Raw genomic sequence first — 24,935 nt, 5'->3', positions numbered from 1 at the left:
AACATTGTTGGACTTCTTCTGGAGACACAAAAGGCTCTATGCAACTTTTTTTCATATATGCAGCAGCTTCCCAAAGGGACAATCTGACTTTCAGAGCCCCCTCATGCCTTGCTGAGCCAGTGTGGAGGTGAGACTCTCTCTAGCTCTGTTTTCATTTGTTACACTTTTCATGTGAACAACCGTGTGCAATACAAACAGGTTCACACACCTCGTCAAACACTGACGTTGGGTCAGCGGCCCTACGCTTCAAACTATGCACTTTAGCTACTCCGTCAGCTGGCGTCAGTTTGTCAACTCGTCACATGCATACACTGTCTTTTCAAGACAAACTTCCTATTTCACAGGAAAAGATCATAGTTTGGGTTAAAATGACTTTGTTTGTAACGTAGTTAAGTAGGCTACTTTATGTGGGTGACATAGGGGTATAATAGTGTATTTTGTCCATTGGACTAGTCTGCCCTTTCACCCTGGTGCCCCAATCACTATGTTAACAATGGTGATTGGGGCAGCTTCTGCGTGTGTCACCTATGAAGCGATAGCTCCTCTCATGTTCAAGATTATGAATCTCAAATACAGAAATAAGAGAATTCATAACTTTTCCAAGGGTATGAATCTCAAATGGAAAAATGAGAGAAGCAATATCGCTCAAATGAACCTAAATGATACATCTTACTACTGGTAATATTGGCGTATATATTGCAACGTCTTCCGGTAGTAGCAGCCACACCGTTAAAATGTGTGAAATGTTCTAGTTGTATATCGTCTACCATTCGTGATTGGAACCCTTGATTAAAAGCAGAAATAACTGAACCATACACCTAAGTTCTTCAAACATCTTCCCATGTTGACTGACTGATAAGAGGCTGAGGTCTAACCCAGATGAGCAGTTGTGTCTGTGATTGTGCAGCTCTGCTCAACATGATCATCAATGACCCAGATGATGACACATTGCAATAGTTTCCATCTGATATATAATTGGTGGAGGTCCAGGTTACGACTTGGAGCCAGTGCCAGGCTCTCCTCACAGCCTTTATTTATCACTGGTCCACCATGCAGACCTAATCCCTTTTACAGAGCCTCATTCCAGAGCTGACACAAACCTCCCACACTCTGCTAATGCTGCTCTCACTCCACTCCACCCAGGCCTCTTTCATACTGTCAGCATCATGGATTAATGAGGACAATTTAGCTTCCTTTGTACAAAGCATCTGACAATGGTGGGCCGTCAGGGCCTTCTCTGCTGGCCTAAACAGAATCACAAAGTTATAGCTATTTTATAAGTTAATCATTTTTCACAAATCCACACGCAGACTTTGTACTAGCTTTACTTCAGTCTCAAGCCAGAAACATGCAAGTCCTTTCTGATGAGGACACAGCAAGTCATATGTATTTATTTTGTTGATGCTGATGACTGTTCACTTGTGGTGGAATAGACCACTGTCGATCCATGATCCGTACAGGTCCCTCCTCGCAGTTTATCAATTACACAGTTTAACGTTAACCATCACAGTGTGAAATAAAGTTTTACTGACAATTGTTATCCACTAATATTCAGTAAAATATGCGATCAGGACATCTGCATTTATGCTTTTCTAGTCGCCAATCTCTGATAATGTTACATTGTCAACAACCAATCGTGTTTAAATTGACAGGAGAGCTAGTAACATTAGCAGCACCGCTAACAGTCAACGAGCAAAGGTTCAGTCAGTCACATTATGATGTGTTCAGGCTCTGTTCGGTGAAAATGAGTACTGGCTGAAGGTAAATTATAACGTTATCATGACGTGTTCACATGTAATCTCGTAAAATGTAGTTTTGGTGAGAAACTTGAATAAATCAAGTTCAATCAGGAGAGACTTGTTTCATAAGTTTAACAATGATTTATTATACAAGCGTCAAAAGTGCAAAGTCTTTGGCGATTGGACTCCATCCTGAAGTACTATCACCGAGGGTAGGGATACTGAGGTCCAACAGGCCTAATCCCCCCTGGAGTCCAGACACTGGTGGTGGTGATGAAAGGAGTTGCTGCACTGATGATGCATCAGGAGCCTGACTGTGATGCTGACTGGAGGTGACTGGGGTGGAGGAGGGTTGCATCTGCTTAGCTGAAATGACACCTGACAGCAGCAGAGAGGATAACACTATTTAAAGATTGACAGCAACGATATGATTGGCTTGAGGACCCGGTGTGCCGAATTTGGTTGGTTACTTAAAAGTGCACGCCCCCAATCAGCTGATAGAGTAATTACAAGGAGAGGAAAGACAGCGATTACTAGTGAGTGTCTTCCTGATTGAACTTGCGCTTGAGCTACATTTCAATCAGGAGAGACTTGTTTTATAATTTAACAATGATTTATTATACAAGCGTCAAATATGCAAAAGTGCAAAGTCTTTGGCGATTGGACTCCATCCTGAAGTACTATCACCACGGGTAGGGATACTGAGGTCCAACAGGCCTAATCCCCAAAAAGACATTTATTTATATGAATAAATAAATAAATAAATACAGACATACATACCTTACTGCTGTGGTGAATTTCCTAAGAAAATACACAATTAGTCATGAGAGAACTCTAAGGATAGAATGTGAACAAGTAGAGGTTAGACCAGAGGTAAGATGACCGGTTGAGTCAAAGCAAAGGATAGAGGAATGTCACGACGGACTGCAGACTAGCATACGGGGGTCTGGAAGACCGCAGACACAGGATAGGGCAGGTCTAGATAGCCCCTAGGGGAGTATGGTAGGATTTCAACAGATCCCGAAACATATGGCGGGGTCGGCCCTGCGGAGGGTCCGAGCGCAGGACTGGATAGGTGAGGGTCAAGCTAGACCGCAGACAAGGATAGGTGGGGTCATATTGAGGATAGTAATGGGTCACGTTTAGACCGCAGAGCAGAATAGGGGGGTTCAAGAGAGAACGTAGAACAGCACGGTTGGGGGTCTTACGGCCCCCACAGGTTTGGGGTCTGACTGCCTCAGCACAACCAGAGCGGGTGAGCTCACCCGGGAAACTAGAACGTATGTCATACTTTGACAGGTCTCGCATCATTCGGACCGCGAAACAGAAATTGTGTCATATCTGACTGCGAAATTATAAATTTGTCAACTCTGGACGGGTCTCTTATCCTACGGACCAGGAAATTAGAAACGGGGCACCTCAGACCCACCTTTTCTTTTAGGAAAGTAAAACAGTCCCGTCGGACCAGGAAACAGACACGTTAAACCAGGTCACGTTCACCTAGGAAAACAGTCACGATAAGCCAGGTCACGTGAGACCAGGAGATTGGGAAACGGTGTTAGACCAATCAGATGGAGAAAACGGTCGAGTCACACCAGAGGAATAGAGCAAGATAAACGCAGAGCACAGTAATATACAGTGCTGATAGGATATCCATTTGCACAATATAATGTGAACCATACCTTAGTGTTACTATACGGAACATTTCAAGAAGGGTATAATGCTATCCCCTGCTATGAACCAATACCAATAATGTGACCTACCAACGATACACCAATCGATGTAAACATGTCACCACCACCAGTTATATGCATTCCTTACCGGATTTTAAGGCGTCAATGATCTTTGATTATCGAGGACGGTGTTGAGATCGGGGCGAATGTAAGATGTGAAGGTAGAGGATGACCAACGTCCCAATTGTTGTAGGGTAGTAGCAGAGATGCCTTAGTTAGCTGCCGAAGTAGCAGCCCCTATTCTAAAAGAGTGCCCCGAGTATAGCTGGAGTAAGAATAGTAGAGTCTATCCAAGCACCTCCGCATTTGGAGTGTTTAGGCCATGAGTTACCAGCCAAGTCACGTACCCATTAGACCAGAATAGTGGGAGTCCAACAGACTTTCGTGCAATGGCCTTATACCGTGATGCGCGAAGATCCACTTCAACAACAGCATGCGAGAGGTAGCTCTAGAGATAATACATTTTGCATGGAATGAGATAAGGCTATTAGACAAATTGCATGACGAGCCACAATGCCAGAAACAATGTCAACATGACGCATGAATTATGCATGACTCCTGATTGAACTTGCGCATGAGCTACATTTGTTTTCACAACAACATAAATAGATATTAGAGATGAATTATGAGCTGGCTACAATACCTCTAAATCAAAATGACGAATGACAAGATTTGTTATAATCCATAAAAATACAATCTTTTATTTCCTTATAATTTGAATGGTGAGTTTTACAATAAGAATAACATTTGTTATGTTTGATGGTTTACTGACTTCAGAGCAGTTGAAATTATTTTTGTGATGGTAGCAAAAACAAGTAGTCCGGATCCTTGTAGACCTGCTGTACAAGCAAACAACAAAGGAATCAGTATCTGTCAATATGGATCATCAATGATCATCAATTAGTATCGCCGGCAAAAAAACATGATTAGGATCTGTGAAAGTCATATATGCTTCCTTCTTTCTTTTGTACTGATCGGATCTGTGACTTTGATCCGTGATACGATCCAAACGAGTTTTTTGATCTATTGCACCACTATCATTTGCATTATGTGTGTACCCACTGGAGGCCATACCAACATTATAAACAACAGTTTTGCATGAGCACATGCATTCCCTCTTGTGTCAAGTGCTGCAGATCCTTTTTGTTTTGTCTCTCAAATGAGTATCATCCTTTGATCAAATATCATGTTATGAGCTGAATCGCATTACAGAAATGGTGGAAACATGAGTGTCTTCTTTGTCTTAGCAAGTGTAGGTTGGATTCAAGTTCCCAGAGCGCACAGGAGGACACGCTGCAGCAGTCACAGTAAATATCAGAAACAACACACATAACACTGAATTCCCTTGAAACTTCAATAATTTATTTACCACCACGACAATGTTAGCATAGTGGGTCACAATAACGACATCATCATCATCAAAACAACAAATACACATAAAGAATAACAGCTCTATGGTGACAAAGTTGATGCTTAGCGCTCTCTTTTGCTGCTACTCAACAAGTCCACTGGCACTAAACGGCCGAAGGGGCTGGGGTCAGGTGACCAACATCGGCACTCCTCATTGGATAACAGGGGGAGTTCTGACTAAACAACAAAACTACGTACTTTAAAATAGTACAATTAAAACAGTGCAGTTTGTTTTTATTTAATAATAATGAATGGCAGACAGTTTTCATTCAAGTGTGAGATCAAAGTTTTATGTTGGTAGGAAGAGACACATTGATGACACTACAAAATGCTACGACAGTGGTGGCTGCTGATGGTTGGATACATTTTGTAATAATTTTGGGTCTATGAGTCATACTCTTCATGAATAATTTATATAATCGACAAACAAACAGCTCCATCATCACTGAGCAAAAGTCTGAACCCAGACCGATTTGTGGCTGTGCTGAGTATGACATGCGACTTTTCTCTGTGTGGAGCCTCTAATTGTTCAACAGCAGTCACAGTTCAGCCAGTAAACATACAGACAAAGGGACATGAAGGACACGTCTGTTTATGGCTTTAATGGAAATTATTCTAGATTGGACAGCAAAAATCTGTGTGTTAATTTGATTGAAGGGATAATTCTGGTTTATTACAATTTGGGTCTAAAATGTTTCTTTTGGTTCCCACCTGGCATCGAGTACGTGTTTTCTCCCACAGTCAAAAGACATGCAGGTCGGGTAAATCGGTGACGAAATTGCAATAAGTTTGAATGTCAGCATGAACTATTGTCTGTCCTATTTGTCAACATACTCAAAAGTTTGAATGTGGGGAAAATATAAATATTCCTTCTGTCTTCTTTCAGAATTCACAGAAACTAAGCGCAAAGGGTTGCACTGAGAAATTTGTGTGTGAGCAAATACAGATACAGGACTGAACCAGGAGACGGGTGTCCCGTGTCAAACCAAAGTCTTGCTGACTAATCTGGCAGATGTTACAGAACACTGTATGCCAAACACACTATGGGATGAGGGGGCTTGCTTTGAACGTGTTAGTTAGAACTCATTCAGACTTGATTTTTTCTTTTTGAATCCAGGTACGAACAGACTGGTTGGAAACAAACCAACACTTTAGCCAAGTTATTCAAACCACTTTTTTTGGAGGTCAAACTGAAAGTGCGCACACTGGAAACATCACTATTATTGCCTCATTGCACAGGAAGACTGTGTGCACTACTACAGCACAGCAGGTCAAAGCTGAAGTGAAGTGGTAAGTAGGTGTCAGGGGTGGGGCTCTGTTATTTTCGGGACTTATTTCCTATATAGACAATCATCACTTATACTTCCAGTGTTTGCCTTACTCTTGTGTCTCGTGTGATAATTGTGCGAGGTGATGCATGTAGACAGGGCCTTCAGAATTCAGAAAGGGTTGTACCTGTACAAAAGTCATATCTGTGTCACTGTACGTATATGTATGTATGTGTATGTATTTAAGTATGTAGGTATCTTTGTGTGTATGTATGTATGTTTGTCTCCAAAGCAGCTGGCACTGAAATCTGCTGTTATGGATAAGTCCTTTTAGAATAAATTTCAATACAGTCAGATTCTTAAACCATTACTTAGTGTCCAATAGTGGTACAGCGTGTTAAGGCACTTCACTGTATTCATCACACGGTTGCTGCTTGGCATCAACCGGTTTCTCATGAACAAGATCCTATTCCATCTAATCTGGTTTATCAACTATTGCCAGGAGCCGAACATGAAAGTGTTTCCCTTAGAGAGAGCAGTGATGAACATTTCAAACCCTCTACTGCAGGGGTCTCAAACTCCCGGCCCGCTGGCCGAATCCGGCCCGCCACGTGATTTTATGTTAGACTTGATAATAAGTTAGACTTGATAATAAAAATATCCCCATTGTCGAAATTATGAGATAGAAAGTCGAAGTTATGAGACAGAAAGTCATAACTATGATAGAAAGTCATAATTATGATAGAAAGTCAAAATTATGAGATAGAAAGTCAAAATTATGAGATACTTAAACACAGTCATAGAAGCAGCTCTTTGACTGGTTACTGTACATTTGACATGGAAATGTATTGTGAGTACATTGAAGACTACTTTAAACTGTGAATGCAGAGAGTTATTTAACAATATGTTACGAGTAGTTACATTTACAACCGGCCCTTTGTGGGCGACCATGATGCTGATGTGGCCCGGAGTGAAAATGAGTTTGAGACCCCTGCTCTACTGCATGAATTCATGGTTTTCATCAGCACATAATTCTGTGTGTGGACGTTTTGCTGCCTTGAATTTTCTTTGCATGGCCACATAAGAACAATGTAATGTCATTAAGACTGGGCAGGCACTCCACCAGGAGAAGAAGGTTTAATGGGTATAAAGAGCTGCGTGTGGACATTGGATAGCTCCTGTTGCTTGGAAAGCCAGACATTACACACCAATGAGGTAGTGTGACCCTATGTCAACCAACCAAATACTGCAATGTAGCACTGTACTTGTGGTACTCAGCATTGGTATCAAAGTCAAGTTCTTGGTATGACCACACTGTCCCTGTATGTTGTGTATGCATTTAATTGCCCTGTACACACACTGCTGTGAGTATACCAGTGCATGTAAGACAAAGTACAGTTGCGGTTTGTATGCGCAAATCCACTATGAGTGTGTGTGACGGAGAAAGAGAGGGAGATTGTGTTTGTGCTGGTTTGTAAGGGAGTCTAGCTGCACTTGCAAGACTTGACCTTCATGTTGGAGAGCTGCTCTATTTTAGGGGTCTTGCCGATGTAGTAGAGGATGGTGAGAGGTACCAAGTCCTGGGAGACGCAGCAGGGTGATGCCGATGCTTCAGGGTTGATGGTGTTGTACAGGCCTAACACCTAAAACACAAGTATTACAGCCATTTAATGAAGAAATTAGGACTTTAAGAAAATATGACCCTGTCCCTCATGAAGTACCTTAGAATGCTGGGTGTCTGCGCTCCACAGATAGGGACAGGCTCCGGCACAGAAGTTGGCCTCGTAGCCCTTTGGCTCGTGGATCCACCTCCAGCCCAGGTCCTTCTTAAAATCGATGTAGAGTGACCGTAAGCAGCAGTTGTCCTGAACGTTTCTACAAAAAGATGAAGGGGAGAGGTGAATCGTAGTGCAGTAGGAACCGACAGCTTTGGAGGCACAGCGTTGGGTCGGGTTGCTATGATACGGAATATTTGCGGAAGTAAAAGTGTTCGTCCAATAACAACCCTGCACTAAGGTTAATTGCTGAGAAAGATCACGCTGACATCACTAAAATGGATGAGGAACCCCAGATAATGACCAGTCTGTTTAAATATGGTCTGTTCAGGTCAGGTCGTAGAGCTCGAGGTCAAAGCTGAAGATAGAGTGCTGCTACCTAGATTGTGATGGATGTTCACAACATTAATTGTTTGGCTTTTTCTGCTTGTGCTTCTCAACCTGTCTGACTTCTTTTCTGTTCCAATAAGTGATGTTCACCTCTAATATGATGGAGGATCATCTATAAAAGTTGTAATGAAGCCTGCCTCACTCTGCCTTAAAGCGCTGCTAAAGAACAGAGGAACTTCCTTACTATGGCTTTCCATTGAGAGCCCTATGCCTATAGACACAGCCTGTGTCACTTTGTTCTGTCAAGACAATTGACACAGATTCAATACAAATAGCACTATCTATAAGTTGCCATGAAGTCAACCTCATAATTACTATGGCTGGACTTTGATGTCCATAGATTGTCCTTATTTGCAAATGATGTTACATGGGAGTATTTGGCTGCTTATCACAAATTAAATACATCTACTGACAGCTAGGAATACTTAGATTTCAGCAGGATGTGTGACACCTGAAGCAGACTTCAGATCAACATGGAGAACTCAAAGAGGAGAGAATCTCTCCTGATGTGCGAGTGTGAATTCCAGATTAGTACCTGGAGCAGTAGGCGGCGTCCAGCGCTCTCCTGGATCGATGGCTTGTGTGCCGGTACTGGGATTGGGACTGGGACTCCAGCCGGTATGAAGGCAGCAGCATGAGGAGAAGGTGTGGAGCCCGAGTGCTGTGCCGCCTGCGCCTTGACACCTTCAGGTCAACGTTATGGATGAAGCTGTCATCAATACCTGAAACATAAAATGTATCAATAAGCTGCATTTTACTGTATGCAAGTACAAAGTCAATATGGGAAATTATGCCTGCAACCCCCTCCCCCACACCCACGAATTGTGGCAGGCTTGTCGCCCCACCATCATGTTTGGAAAGGACAGGCAGTTCGATCCAAAAATGTTGATACTTAAGATCTTGAAACCCAGAAATGATTCAGCATTTTTACACTTGCGGTTCACTCATCTGGAAGTCAATGTGTTTTTTGAATATGCTTTTGGTTAGATGTTTGAAATAAGGTTTGTGGTTAACTCAAGGGGAAGAGATTTTAATGTTTTGTTCTGAAATATAAAATACGTCAGTAAATACCTCTCTGGTCAATTTAGAAGCTTTTAAGAGTCTCAAAAAAGGCGGTTGCAAACAAGTGGCTAAATGAGACGACTAAACGTCATCATGTTACAAGGTTTCTATTTGTCATCGTACGACAGAGTTGCACAAAGAAATTTAGATTGTAGTCCCGATTTTCTACACAGAAAAGAAAGAAAAAAACTATTATATGGTGAGAATGAATTAAGGAGTCTCTCAGCCAGGGTGAACAAGTTGTGTCTGGGTGGGTTTGTCTTTTTTTTTTGCAGGCTCCTCTCAATATCACTGATGCTCAGTAGATGGTAACAATGATGTTCTGGGCGGTTTTAATCACCCGCTGTAGAGCCTTCCTGTTCTGTGCCGTACACATCCCATGTTAGTTTGTAATGTTTGCAGTCAGGATGCTTTCTATTGGTCCACTTGTAAAAGTTAACAAGATCTTGGCACAGAAATTTTGCCTTCTTATGTTTCCTTTAGAAATACATCTGTTTATGAGCTTTCTTCACCAGGATGGAGATGTGTGATGACCATGTCAGGTTGTTTGTGATGCTGATTCACAGGAACTTAAAGCTGTTTGGGGTGGCAGTCGTGGGTGTACAGCGTGAACTGGAGGGGGCTGAGCACACAGCCCTGGGGGGCTCCGATGTTAAGCACACAGTGGAGAAGGTTTTGTCTACCAGTCTGAACTGCCTGGCGTCTGTTTGTGAGGTAGTGATGCTGTGATTAGATCAGGAATATTCCCCCTGGAGTCTAGACACTAGTGATGGTGGTGATTAAGGGAGTTGCTGAAGACCCAATGAGGGGATGAGTAGCAGGAGTGAGCACCGGATATGATGGAGACTGGAGGTGAATATAGTGGAGGGTTACATTGGTTCACACTGCAATGACAACTGACAGCAGCAGAGAGGATAACTGTTTTAACATTTTGACAGCAACTATGTGATTATCTTAGGGAAACCGTGGCAGAATCTGATTGGTTCAAGTAAAAGTGAATGACCACTGAGCAACAGTCGCCACATATTAAAAGGGGGTAGTGATGCTGTGAAAGAAGAAATCATTTTATATCAATATATAAAATAAATACCGTAGCTACTGCAGCAGTTGATTTCTAAGCATGAATAGAAAATTGGTTATGGGAGAAAGGTTTACGTTTTACATAAGTAAAAGATGTTATGGTGTGCTCGATTGAGGTGATGTTGGGCCTCAACCAAGAGATAGGAAAGTGGGGTCACGCTAGACCGGAGACAAAGATAGTCATGTGAGACCAGGGGAAAGGACATGTGAGTCACATAAGACCAGTGCAGCGAGTGAGGTCGCGTTAGACCATGATGCAAAGTGTGTGACACCCAAAAATGTATGAATAGGAATAATTTGGCAGATGCTATGAAGATTAGAATAGCAGAATACAATAAATATGCAGCTAATGCAGAAAGAAATGAGAATGTAGTCATTTGCAGATGAATCACTTATCAGAATTAATGAACAAATATAATATAAATTAAATGTAGAAATTGCTGGAGCCGAAACACCACCACCAGTTGCATGCATATGTATTGAGAATATGTGAAAGCACGTGTATGAAGCAAGCAATTTCATTGCCGTTACCTTGACAGTTTATGATGAAGACTTTGTGAGGTAGATGACCGCATAAAACTCTCCCAAGACTCTTAAAGAAGAGGGTCTGTAATGAAGACCCTCTACATTACAAGCATTTGTAGACTGTTTCAAGGAAATAAGAGACACACTGAATGTTTTATTATACTGTCGATTGGTGTCTGGTGGATGTTCTCAGCTATAGTTATTGAAGGTCGGGCCTGTAGATACAAACATATTAGTAGTTTGGCTATCTTTGCCAAAATGATCTCTATTGTGATGTGTAACCACAATAGAGATCATACAGATAATTGACATTGGGATGTTAGGAGTCCATTTTAATGTAGTTGTTATAGTTTAGGTAATTGTGTTGTCAGGTAAGGGGCATAGTTACCAATATTGTAGTGGGGTTAAGGTCCTCGTCAGTGGCAGGCTATATAAAGCTGCCATATTCAATCTAGTGCTGTCGCTGCCAGGACCACATGCTGCCTGTGGTCCACCATGTAATGGGCTGTGTCATGTATTTGTGGTCATTGTTGGTGAAATAAACACCTGGCTGGTTTACACCTAATCTCTGTGTGAGTCCTCCTGCTTCCAACGTCCAGCCGCTTTGTGGCCATCCTAACAGGGTCTTATGAGGATACTGACAGATTGACGCAGGAGCCAGATGTGATAGGGTTTCCGATGTTGCATGCATCTTATAGTCATGTATTTTGAGAAATGCAGGTGAAATGAAATCTGGCATGAGATGGAGGCCAGTGGCTGTGACCAAGGCTGCAATTGCCCCCCAAAACCCAAGGATAGAAGCATCCATGACAAGTTTGAGTTAGAGGAACGCGCCACTCTTATTCAAGAATTATGCAGTTTTGCTCGCTGTGCAAGGTTGTAGAGATTTGTGATGTTGTGATGATGTTGCAATGACAGGGAACTGCTAAATTAGGTCAGCGTGATCAAACATTGCCAGACAGTAGTGTAGGCCGGCAATATGGCTTAAAATGTATTTTGCAGTATAATTGCAACGGTAACAGTATAGATCACGGTATATTCGTTTTCCAAAGAAAATCAATACGAATGCTTATGAAGGGGTAGCGCACTGGTATGGCAACTGCATGGCATGATTTTACCCATCCGAAGTCAATGTAACCGACAAAAGTGTGAATTTGTAGTGTTTATTTGCAGAAAACACACAATTCAAATTAATATGAAATAAATTACTGTATTTTACATAAGCGTAGGCTCTGATAAAAAAAAAAAAAAAGTTTATTCATGTAATATAAGCTGCTAGGAGCTCGTGTTTAGGAAGTTAAAAGGCCATAATAACCGTAATTATGCAAGTTCACCTAATAGCAGTTGCAGCTGCCTGAGCAGAGGAATGAGTGAAGAAGAGATTTCTCCTCTTGCTGAGTAATCAAAGTCTTACTACTACGACAAGACCAGAATGTAATGCCATACAGACATTAAAAGCCACGAGGCTTTTACAACGACTTCACTACATCCACAGAAGCAACGCAACTTTGATTTAATTCTACATCGGAAAACTCCATACTATCTCGGTGGTCTCTCCCTATTTCCTCATTACATCTTCACAACAGCAAACCCTTCATCGACGCGGCCAATCTGCGCCCCCTCACAAGATCATTTCAACCACACCTGATGGCTATCTACACATGGACAAACCACGCTTTGAGGGTGGAATTGCAGTTCAAAACTAGTGAAATCTCGATCACAACCCCATCCTCTTTTGAATATCTGGCCTTCATATTCTCTGGTCCCAAACGTATGGTCACTGCAATCATCTACTGCCCTTTCTGAACTATCTGAACAACTTACCCAGCTCTACTCCTCATTTGTACTCCTCCTGGGTGATTTCAACATTCACATTGACAACGTCACCTTCAATGCAGCAATTGAATTTCTGGTCCTTCTCAATTGTTTCAACCTTACCCAGTATGTTACATTCCCCAGCCACAATCATAGACATCCTCTACTGGCGACCTATCTATCACTGATCATCTATCCATAATCCTGGACTTTCATATGCCCACCCCGGCATCTAAACAGCACACAAAATCCCAAATCCCAAGTTCATCTCTCCTACTGCTCTAACTGCTTATTTCTCTGAGATAATGGCTGATTTTGCTCCTACAGACAGTCCCACCACCTCTAACCTAGTGGACAAATACAACGACATACACCCTTCCAGTCTGGATCAGCTAGCTCCTATAAAAAAGTAATTCACTCAATCCTTCCCCTGGTATACCCCTGAGCTTTAAAGGAAGGCAACTGGAATGACTATAAAAAATAACAAAGAACATATTCATATCTACAAGAATGCCCTCCGCACTGCCTGCTCCACCTACTAAGCCAGTCTGATTCAGGCAACCTGAGAGTCCTCTTCTCAATCACAAACAAACTCCTTAAACGTATGGACAATCTCTCCCAATCTTTCACAGTTGAAAAATGCAACTCCTTCCTATCATTTTTTCAAACTAATTTAGAATCTTTCCACAATGAACTGGCCAACGCCAACTCCACCCACTTTCTGTCAAATACTCCAACTCCTCTTATCAACCAGCACCCCTCTGACCATCAGAAGCAAATCTCTGGCATGACGACCACTTAATCATCACCACAATAAACTCTGCCCTCTCCACTGGTCAAACCTATATCAAATATCCCTTTTCTCTCAAAAATGCTTGAACAAACTGTTACCTCACAACTGAAAACACATTTGGACTCCAATGCCCTCCATGAAACTGTTTCAATCTGGTTTCAGAACAAAACATAGCACAAAAACGGCTCTCTTAAAAGTCATGAATGATCCTCACCTCGGACGCCGGCTTCCTAAACATACACATCCTACTCGACCTCCCTGCAGCATTCAACAACATTAACCACTCCAATCCTTCTCACTCGCCTGGAATCCTCTTTTGGTATCAAAGACACTGCCCTCATCTTGTTAAAATTCTACCTCTCAGACAGGTATCAACAACTGCAAATTTGACCTCGCCCTTGTGTCACAAGTTGTCCCCCAAGGCATGGTGCTTCGTCCCTTCCTCTTCAACCTGTAAATCCTCAACATTGGACGACATCCAATTATACGTCTCTACTTAATATTTCACCCAATCCAGCGTTACGGACATAACAATTTTAATGGTCACCAATTTCCTCAATATAAACTGCAACGAATCGGAGGTCATCAGACACCAAACACCCCAATAGCTTCTCCCTCCCCGTCGATGGCTCTACTGTCTCCCCTTCTTCCAATATTCGCAACCTTGGAGTAATTTTAGACTCAACCCTTCCATTTTAATCCCATATCAACCACATTGTCAAAACAGCCTTTTTCTCAAAAAATTTTCAAAGCTGATAGAGCTGGTAAATGTGGCGCTGTGGCAATACATGTATAATCATCTTTCTCTCTACTTGAGCTGACTTCAGTCTAAATCCCTTAATATTTTGAATTTATTTCCTTGTAAATTGTCTGGGCCACAAAATCTAATGTAAAAAGTAAAAATAATTGGTGTACAGACCTCCTTCTATCCCTTCAGTAGCCCGTAGAAAAATAAATGAATGTTGATTTATTGCACCATTGCTTGATCAGAAGGTGATTATCCTTGGTGATATCAGTTTGGACTGGTTAACCTTGGCATTTAATAATCTTAAAAAACTTTTTTTTTTTTTTTTACAAGTGTTACTTTTCAAAGCTAACTTCGCATCAACTCACCCCAACCTGAACATACCCTCCAAGTCCAGCTTTATTGACTCAACATTATCAAACAGACCCTTTTCCTCCAGTGGTGTTCATGACCTTGGTGCTAGTGATCATTGCTTGATTGTTTGTGTTAGAAATGCAAAACAGAGGAAAACAAATTCACACAGTGGTCAGAAGAAACCACTTACCATGAAGACCATTTAACTGGTTATGAAACAGACAAAATATAATACTGATGACTCTATATGACGTAAGTATTCAGAGACATTGTTGGTATTTCTCTCTTTAGGGGATTTGTTGACATTAATACAATAAAGAAAAACACCAGACTTATCCTTGAACATGCCTTAACAATTTTCTGAATCAAATAACCTGCAAACCGTGCCTCCAGCTCCTCACTCTTGTTGGGAATAATGTAGTTATTTGATGGTACAAACGTGCAGCACGGGCAATGCAGGCTGATCTTGAATCCACTGTTTCTGTCTGTGGTGAAACAAAAGTCACAACAAGGGGATACAACAATGTAATATGTGCAATAAATTCAGAGAAACGTGCTGCAGTGATGGGAGGACTATGCACTCACCTCTGTGGTTTAGCCATTCATTTACTGCCTCTGTCACGTCAAAGGACAGCCACTCTCCCTCCGTTTGTGTTCGTACCACCTTGCTGTCTATGTAACGCTGTGTTGGGGATGTCAGGTCTTTGTGTCCTAAAATCTGTGTACAAAACAGATGCATGAAATGTCAAAGTATTGTAGCAGAAATTATATTTTTGACTATTTATTAAAAATGATTTAAAAAAGATCTCGATTCTTTTGGACAGTTAAGCATGCTGCCACACAGTCAGTTCTATGCACCAGGGTCCGTTCCAACAACTCCTGACCTTGACTACAAATGTATCATCTGCAATTGCTTTTCAAAATGACCCATGCAGAGTGTTTTCTGTGGTTAGGGTTTAATTAGGGTTAGGCAACTTAACTACTTTGTTTCGGTTTGTTGTCATGGTTAAAGGACACATATAGGGACAAGGCGTGAATGTTTGTACAACAATGTGCAACAATTTATTTAGTAGATGTTAGGATGGGTGACCACCATCACTACTTTGGGAAACAGGTAAAGCGGTATTAAGAGGAAAAATCATATCACACTCCACAAGAAAGACAACGAACAGGCAACCTACTTAGAAGACAAGATGTAAGAACTTCAACGCAAATATCCGACAACACAATGTCAAAATGATTTACGGAAATACAAATAGAACTGAATAAACACTCAATTTCTCATACACAGACTCAGAAACAAACATTTCTTCCACAGATTAACTGCTGAAGTGAAACTAAATTCCAAACTTCCAATTAACATGAAAACTGCTTATATAAAACCATTAAAAGCATCAAAACATAAGGCAAAAGAAAAGGAGATTTAAAAACAATTAAGAACATTCATTAAAACATTAAAAAATGTTAAATAAAGTGACAGGACTTCCACTATCTTTTATGTTAGACTTCGTGGTCCTGTCGCCATGAAGCACTAAGGTAATTTAGTGCTAGATGTGTTTGTTGATGTGTGTCACATGCCCAGCATAATCTAAACAGCAGGACAAGGTGTTCAGCGTAAATAACCATGGTGATCTATCCCGGTAAGAAGTGAACCTTCATCGTAGGACTTAAAAACCCAGAGTTAACCCTGTACTAAACTCGCTAACCCCAAATCCTGATTTGTGGTACAATCCTCAGTTTTGGATACAGGCAGCAGTAGATGCGCATATCCAATCAAATGGAGATGTCACAGCCCGAATGGAAGCAGATATCAATGATGGAAGGCTCTGTTTTGATCAACTTAATGCTACTGTAGTGTTAAGACTGGTGTGGGAAACCTGACAGAGGAGACACTGAAGCTCAGACACACATTGTATGTACTGCTTCTGCACCATGGTATGTCTTAGATTCTCATTTATATTTGCATGAGCATATTTAAACAGAACTAAGAAAATCAACATCACACTGTTAAACCAAAAAATGTAAACCAACACAAAGTCTCTTGTAGGAAACGCTACTGAGGAGGCGTAGCAGGTATATGGTAAGACTGTCATGGAAATGGCACACGAAGGCCGTACAGATCATCAGGACACTAATAGGCTGTGAGGACAGCTGAGCTGTGATAAAAAAAAGTCGCGTTTTGAAAAGGCATCTTAAACTCCCACTAAAAAGATAAAGCTGACCATGAAACATTGGTACATATAATACACACATTAGAAACCATACAAGCATAACTCACCCACATGACAGGAAAAGAGACACACCTGTGATTTCAAAGGAAAACAGAGGAAGGGCTTAAAAGGACAAAAGCGATGTCAGTTTCATCCTGATTTGTAGTTTGATAAGAGCAAAGGAATGTCACACTCGGGTGTGAATTCCCCCCCCCCAAAAAACTATGGTTCCTGAAGTCACCTGAATGCACCGCTACAATCTCATTGGCCGAAGGCCAAGAGACCCCAGGACCCCTGTGGTTCAACCACTGTTCAACAAAACTGCCTGCAGTACACACCTCCATGCTTTTTCCCTTCGACCTCGGTTGAGACAGGGAGCACACAATGCTCTCTTCGCCCGGACCCACGTCCAGGCCACAGACGATCCAGCTTTCCCCGCCAGCGCGACGCTGGCCACGAGGAAGCAACGGCCCTTCACCCCGCCTCAAACCCTGTCAGGTCACAAGCCATTTCGCTGGACGAAACAACCGTGTTCCACGCTGAGTAAAGGCCCACTCCGCCCGCGATAACGAATCCGCTTCAGTTACTGTCGCGTGATATTGAGATAATACGCATTTTGTTTCATGATTGATTGGCATTCGAAGGAAAGTTAGTTCCTCTTGTTGATCACTTTTACCTCATCCTGGATTATATGAGAAGGAAGAAAATGATGTGTAGTTCACCATTGAGTCCCAGGAGTCATTTAAATGTACAATGTATAGAATCATTTACAGGGTATTTATTTAGAATCATAGTAATAGCGCCACCTAGTGGTAACAGGAAGTTACAGGTCCCGCCAGTACCCCCGAGACGCGGGAAGGTGCGAGGTCCTCCACAGAGGCAGAAACGGTTTTACCAGGTGTTGCTATGTATAGATGTGACGAAGTGTGTGTGATGAATGTGCATGTTATTGGTTCTCCCTCTTTGTACCGGCCTGGCCCTTCCTCCCTAACGTTTAGCAGAGGCACAAAATTGGTCGGATGCTGAGCGTACTCTTTTGCTTCAGTGTGTGCTCACTAGCAAGGCCCAGGAGGAGGCTTTTTCAGCCTTGAGTGTTACGGATAGTGGTAGCTACCAGTTGGTTAAAGCTGCTGTACTTAGGATATATGAATTGGTAACGGAAGCTTATCGCCAGTGCTTCAGACTACTCAGAAAAGAAAAGCAGTCTCACATGGAGTTTGCTCGTGATTTAACCACTCATTTTAATCGCTGGCGTGCTGCTTCACAGGTAAATACTATGGAGGACCTTGAGGAATTAATCTTGCTTGAACAGTTCAAAAATGCTTTGCCTGACCATGTTGTTACCTACATTCAGGAAAGGAAAGTAAGCAAGGTTACAGATGCTGCTAAATTGGCAGATGAGTTTGTCCTGAATCATAAAAGAGTTTTTGGTGAGAACCGTGGTCGTGGAGATTTTGGCTCCCGAGAGAGTAATGGGGAGCTAACTCCAGTAAGTTTTGGTCAGAAGGGACAGAACAATTTTCAGTTAAAGCAGACCGGGGTTTACGGGGAAGGATGGACCCCAATCATGTCTGCAATTATTGTTTTGGCAAGGGTCACTGGCCTCTTTTGAAAAGAGACATTTCTGCTTTCGTTAAAACTTGCCACCTATGTCAATGTGTATGTGTATGTCAATGTGTTCTGCCCCTGTCTTAGCAGCCCCCCAGATGGACCAGCCATTTTTGCTGTATGCGGATGCTAGTAAGGTGGGAGCTGGGGCTGTATTAATGCAGGATAATGGAAGTGGTGTGCCCGGTGAGTTTATTTTCTAAGAAGTTCAACTCACACCAGTTAAATTACTCCATCATTGAAAAGGAGGCACTGGCACTGATCTGGGCATTGAAACATTTTGAGGTTTACATGGATCATATATTATGAACACACACACACACACACACACACACACACACACACACACACACACACACACACACACACACACACACACACACACACACACACACACACACACACACACAGTTTATGAGGGCTTTTCACCCATACCAGTTCAAACCCTGGTATATGGAGACGCACCTTTTCCTTAGTCGTAGACAGTGATAATAAGTATTAAACTGGTCCTTATGATAAAGGGAACAAACCTCACTGTTCAGAATTAATATCTCATCAAAGAGTCTGGAGATATTAAGACCTGACATTCTACAGGACTGTTGGGACGGGGCGGATCCTAACGTGCCGCTGACTTATGAAGACCCTGCTGGTTTAGCGGGACATTACCAATACACACACACACAAACATGGCAAGACCCTGAGTTATGAGGACCATCCTGGTTTAGCGGGACATGACCAATACACACACACACAAACATGGCAAGACCCTGAGTTATGAGGACCATCCTGGTTCAGAGGGACATTACCAACACACACACACACAAACATGGCAAGACCCTGAGTTATGAGGACCATCCTGGTTCAGCGGGACATTACCAATACACACACACACACAAACATGGCAAGACCCTGAGTTATGAGGACCATCCTGGTTCAGCGGGACATTACCAATACACACACACACACAAACATGGCAAGACCCTGAGTTATGAGGACCATCCTGGTTCAGTGGGACATTACCAATACACACACACACACACAAACATGGCAAGACCCTGAGTTATGAGGACCATCCTGGTTCAGTGGGACATTACCAATACACACACAAACATGGCAAGACCCTGAGTTATGAGGACCATCCTATAGATAGATAGATAGATAGATAGATAGATAGATAGATAGATATGGCAACCCACCTGACATAACAGACACCTGACACGCCCACCACAGAAGAACAACATTCTACTCTGGTGAGGCACATGTGTTCTGGGAGGCGCACTACGCTAAACTAGTTTACCAGTAAAACCAACAGCAGCACACCCACTTCAACCTCTTCCCGCAGTGTTTAGGCAGCTATTCCCTACCGATTCAAACAGGGCTAAAGCAATCGCCACGGCGATTGTTATATTTATAGCCGCAGATACGAGACCCTAATCTGGACTGGAACACCAGACTGTACCAACATGCTTAATGTTATTGAGCCCCGTGACACTACTCATTCACGAGCCCATTTCGCCAGACCATAATTCCTGCTTTGTTAAAGAAAACAAAAGTCCAAACAGAGAATCAAATGTCCGAGGCTCCCGCTGTTCCTCTAACAACAGACGGCCGGACGTCACGGACTACACAAAGCTACCTGACTGTAACGACACATTACCTCACTACTGAATGGGAGATGAAGAGCCATGTTCTTCAGACACGCCCCCTCGAGTCTCACCAGCGAGGCATTTCTGCTTATTTGCTGTATTGAAAATGTACCGAACCTAACCATGGCACCACTGTATTGTATTGAAATGAGAATTTCGTGAACTGTATACCCCTAATACACACACATAAACTCAAACAAACCCCTCCCATTAAACTAGAATTACCTCTTCACAGTTGTATGCATCCATCAACCAGTCATGTTACAAATTACATCTATGTAGGTTTAAATGTTAACATTTCACACGCACATTTTTTGTATTCATTCGTGTGATATTGTCATAATTAGCAAATGAAGACTTTTTGTCTGGTCAGTGACCTTTGACCATCAAAATCTAATAATTTCATCCTTGAGTTCAAATGGACGTTTGCATAAGAATGGTAGAGACGGACAACATTTAAATTGCATATATTCAATGTTTATTCTGAAAGGTTGCTTTTACTTTAAAATTGTGACCACTTTTTTGTTTGTTGTTTGTTTAGAATAAGTATAAAATGGTATCAGCAACAGGGTAATGGAGGAAATAAAATCAAAAGCTAGATCAGAATGCCTTTAAATGAAAATACATTTATTGTGATGTACATGACTTTAAACATTGAGAAGACAGTACAAGATTTCTGTCGTAAATAAAAGAAAAATGCTACATTTAAAACGCACTGCGACGAAACAGAGAAACGCACTGCTGCGAAACGCACTGCAAGCGACACAGTAACCGGCACTGCAAGCAGCGCAGTGAAACGCACTGCAAACAACGCAGTGAAACTTACTGCAAGCGGTGCAGTGTACAGTGAAACGCACTGCAAACGATGCAGCAAAACGCACTGCAAATGACGCAGTGCAATGCAAACGCAGTAAAACACACTGCAAACAACGCAGTTAAACGCACTGCAAACTGCCCCATTAACCGGCACCGCAACAGAAACAGACGCAGTAAACGGCGCTACAAACTGTGCTGCAACAGGTGCAGTAATGCAACAGATGCACTAAACTCTACGGTTAATGGATATTCATGTTACATTATTCCTTTTGTAAGTCAGGCCCCTGTTCCTCACAAAATCTCGGATGTTTTGAACAGTTCTGTCTTTCAAAACATGGTCTTGAGCATTCTTACATTGCTCACACTCAACTTCGTAGCAAGGTGTCCCTTTGAAATGTGTATTCTAAAGTGTTTCATGACAGATGAAACTTCTACCTTGCTCCACAGCTTTTTGGAAGATCTTCTTCAGACATCTGCCAATCACAAGAACATATTTTCCTTGATTAGATTATAATAAAGACAATCATAAGTTTAGTCGAGATTTACAACATTCTTGGAATAACTTTTGATGCACTCAAATGTAGCATTTGTGGGTTATCGAGTATATTATTTATCAAAGTTACATATACTTAAGTTCAATTAAAATGAGTATAAAAACAGCATTATGTCACCACTGTACCGATAGTATTCGGTAAATAAACTTTACATAACTCCTGCTTAAGGCTGTAACATAGTACACTTAAAATATATATTTGAAACATTCGAAATTGTACAAAAACTTTTCTCTTTAGGACTGACTCTCTACACTGTTATTTTTGCAAGTGTGCAGGTCGGACTTGTGAGTTCTGGCATCTTTGAACTATCTGCATTGGTTGCCAGGGCAATGTGTTTTTCTAGAAATAGAACCAAAACTAAAATGCAGAATGAGGCGCCTCGTCTTTTCCTCCGCACAACAGTACAATGTAGTAGTGGTACAGAAGAACCTATCACAGTAGACAAAGCCATAAGTCTTTATGCAGGCCCACTTAAGCATCAACAGGACCACATACATTGAATTGCTAAAAAAATAATAATTAAGAAATCCATCCATAGCATTATTATATTTACCTTCGGAGTTGGTGGCCTCATCCTGGGTCAAATCAATCTTCTTTTTTCTCCCTAAAACAACAAAAAACAACTTGATTTCTATACCATAACTCCAATTTTAACAATCCAAATACTTGAAGTTTCTAAGCATCAGGAAATCTGAACTTTTGTCCTCACAAAGAAGGTCCATGCTGTGCCCATCCCCCGACACACAAGTGATGCCATTTACTGACCGGGATGGCTAATTCATGTTTGACAAGTTATCTGCTGTCCTCACAAGACACTGTGACCAGACATCATTTTACTTTACCAAGTTTTCTAAAACATTCGACCAGCTTCTGTTTGACCCAAAGAGTGGAGACATATATGGTTCAGGTAAAACAGCCCGGTACTACCGTCTTCCCACAGCCACCCACATGTAACGTCTTGCCAGTGTGTGAAAGAAGAATACATTCCAACTTACGTTCTCATTCACTGGTGTGAAGGGAGTTGCACAAGGTGTATTCAAAGCATCACTTGATTCACCACAGAATTCCTGTGAATGAGTCAAAAATAGGCACACTCTTAGAAAATATAAAAACAGCAGCGATTCATTTACATTCAGCAATCAAAGTTCTACAACACTGGCCATTTGTCTGGCTGAAATTCTGCTTACTAGCCAGCAAGGAAGGATGGAACATAAAAGATCACTGATGAATCCTATACACGGAGACAAAAGAACCTGAGAAAAATAACTTCAACTTATGAGAGAAATCTATCAAGACCTTCCTTCATATTCAATAAATACCACAAATTATGTATGAAAGTATGTCCTGCCTTGAATAGTGTACGTAAGGCCTGAGCCTAGTCAATGCTTAAAAGCTAACATGAAACCAACTTGTTTGACCAGTGTGTGAAGAAATATGATGGTCCTCATAAGAACAGGTGTCCTCACAAAGCAGGTCCATGCTGTGCCCATCCCCCGACACACAAGTGATGCCATTTACTGACCGGGATGGCTAATTCATGTTTGACAAGTTATCTGCAGTTCTTCCGCATTATTATTATTTACACTGTTTTATATTGTAGTTTATATAATTTTACACATTTCTTATTTCCATATATGTTATTTATTGTTGTAGTATATTGCATATTTCTTTTTTCTATTTTCTTATAATTTGTCTTTGTGTACTTTTCTATTCTAAATGGGCAAAACTGTATCGATGAAACCCAAATTCTCCCCGGGAATCACTTTAGTAAATTCTATTCTGATTAAATACCTACTGCCACTTTCACTGTTAGCATGCGGTGTGCACTGCAGACATGAAATACATCCCATCCCAGGAAGTAGGCGGATGTGTCATGGAGGTGTTGTTTCCCCCCATTCTAGCCAAACAGCATGCGACTGCGATATTACAAAAAGGAACTTACCATTTCTTTTTCTGACGAGAATGGAACTCCTTTCTTGGGTTTAGGATTAGACGGTTCTTTACAAGGTGCCTAAGATTGTACAGAGAAAATATATGCTGTTGTCATATAACTTCTGGAGAAGTTTGAGGAAGACTTGTGTGAAGGCAGAGGCGTTGCAGTTATAAAGGTGTCTACATTTACAGTGGATCAGCTAGCCTACAGAGTACTCTAGTCTTATACACAATGACAACAGAAAACTGAGAAAAATAAGTTACACCTCTGATAGCAATCTATCAAGACCTTCCTTCAAATAGCACAAATTATGTATGCAAGTCATTTGTTGTAGTTGTAACAGTAATGAAAGTATGTCCAGCCTTGAATTGTGTACGTAAGGCCTGAGCCTAGTCAATGCTTAAAAGCTAACATGAAACCAACTTGTTTGACCAGTGTGTGAAGAAATATGATGGTCGTCATAAGAACAGGTGTCCTCACAAAGCAGGTCCATGCTGTGCCCATCCCCCGACACACAAGTGATGCCATTTACTGACCGGGATGGCTAATTCATGTTTGACAAGTTATCTGCTGTCCTCACAAGACACTGTGACCAGACATCATTTTACTTTACCAAGTTTTCTAAAACATTCGACCAGCTTCTGTTTGACCCAAAGAGTGGAGACATATATGGTTCAGGTAAAACAGCCCGGTACTACCGTCTTCCCCCAGCCACCCACATGTAACGTCTTGCCAGTGTGTGAAAGAAGAATACATTCCAACTTACGTTCTCATTCACTGGTGTGAAGGGAGTTGCACAAGGTGTATTCAAAGCATCACTTGATTCACCACAGAATTCCTGTGAATGAGTCAAAAATAGGCACACTCTTAGAAAATATAAAAACAGCAGCGATTCATTTACATTCAGCAATCAAAGTTCTACAACACTGGCCATTTGTCTGGCTGAAATTCTGCTTACTAGCCAGCAAGGAAGGATGGAACATAAAAGATCACTGATGAATCCTATACACGGAGACAAAAGAACCTGAGAAAAATACCTTCAACTTATGAGAGAAATCTATCAAGACCTTCCTTCATATTCAATAAATACCACAAATTATGTATGAAAGTATGTCCTGCCTTGAATAGTGTACGTAAGGCCTGAGCCTAGTCAATGCTTAAAAGCTAACATGAAACCAACTTGTTTGACCAGTGTGTGAAGAAATATGATGGTCCTCATAAGAACAGGTGTCCTCACAAAGCAGGTCCATGCTGTGCCCATCCCCCGACACACAAGTGATGCCATTTACTGACCGGGATGGCTAATTCATGTTTGACAAGTTATCTGCAGTTCTTCCGCATTATTATTATTTACACTGTTTTATATTGTAGTTTATATAATTTTACACATTTCTTATTTCCATATATGTTATTTATTGTTGTAGTATATTGCACATTTCTTTTTTCTATTTTCTTATAATTTGTCTTTGTGTACTTTTC

General features: G+C 41.5%; 1 protein-coding gene across 2 annotated transcripts in view; it reads right to left on the bottom strand.

The window, feature by feature from the left end:
- Positions 1 to 4,230: 4,230 nt before the first annotated feature.
- Positions 4,231 to 24,935, bottom strand: part of tgfb2 (transforming growth factor, beta 2) — a 117,810-nt gene continuing 97,105 nt past the window's right edge. The window contains exons 3-8 of one of the 2 annotated variants that reach the window (XM_079275730.1): positions 15,275 to 15,407; positions 15,064 to 15,174; positions 8,851 to 9,037; positions 7,872 to 8,025; positions 7,659 to 7,793; positions 4,231 to 4,308 (exon numbers count right to left, since the gene is read on the bottom strand). In XM_079275730.1, coding sequence (XP_079131856.1) covers positions 4,261 to 4,308; positions 7,659 to 7,793; positions 7,872 to 8,025; positions 8,851 to 9,037; positions 15,064 to 15,174; positions 15,275 to 15,407 — 768 coding nt within the window. In that variant the 3' untranslated portion in view covers positions 4,231 to 4,260. Of the gene's footprint in view, positions 7,794 to 7,871; positions 8,026 to 8,850; positions 9,038 to 15,063; positions 15,175 to 15,274; positions 15,408 to 24,935 lie in introns of both variants that reach the window. The other variant, XM_079275731.1, reaches the window with a different exon arrangement.

This window comes from Melanostigma gelatinosum (assembly GCF_949748355.1).
Source record: "Melanostigma gelatinosum genome assembly, chromosome: 9".
Lineage (NCBI taxonomy): Eukaryota > Metazoa > Chordata > Actinopteri > Perciformes > Zoarcidae > Melanostigma > Melanostigma gelatinosum.
The sequence above is the reverse complement of the archived record's forward strand: the minus strand, read 5'-3'. Positions and strand labels throughout refer to the sequence as shown.